The 464-nt window shown below is 50.0% G+C and overlaps 1 protein-coding gene across 1 annotated transcript; it reads left to right on the forward strand.

Annotated features, from left to right (window-relative positions):
• Positions 1 to 20: 20 nt before the first annotated feature.
• Tsp_15243 (conserved hypothetical protein) lies at positions 21 to 227 on the forward strand (the record flags this gene model as incomplete). The annotated part of the gene is made up of 1 exon (XM_003366296.1): positions 21 to 227. A coding segment is annotated over one exon (207 nt), but the record flags the coding sequence as incomplete, so codon positions are not given.
• Positions 228 to 464: the final 237 nt, after the last annotated feature.

The following is a 464-nucleotide window of genomic DNA, read 5'->3' on the forward strand; positions in this document are numbered from 1 at the left end:
ATACACTGCACGCTTGAAACCTCAGCCCGATCGGCCCAGCCCTTAGAGCCAATCCTTGTTCCGAAGTTACGGATCCGTTTTGCCGACTTCCCTTACCTACATTATTCTATCGGCCAGAGGCTATTCACCTTGGAGACCTGCTGCGGATATCAGTACGACCAAGTACGAGATTTACCAGGCGTCGCTCGGATTTTCACGTACCGACGAGAGCGCTCCGAACACCGTGAAAAAGTCGGCGTTTTATGGATACCAGAATCCCTATCTCCGGACAACCCGGTTCCAGGGAATGCGTCCCTTAAAAAGAAAAGAAAACTCTTTTCGAAACTCACGACGGTCATTTTCCGAGTTCGCTTGCGTTACCGCGCGATTGAGTTGAACGCCAACCCCACAGAGAGATTAAAGCGCTACTCTTTGTCTCCGTACTCGAATCCACCACAGGAATATCACGGATTTCCTTTTCGAAA

This window comes from Trichinella spiralis, assembly GCF_000181795.1.
Source record: "Trichinella spiralis strain ISS 195 chromosome Unknown Scfld6214, whole genome shotgun sequence".
NCBI classification, from domain to species: Eukaryota; Metazoa; Nematoda; class Enoplea; order Trichinellida; family Trichinellidae; genus Trichinella; species Trichinella spiralis.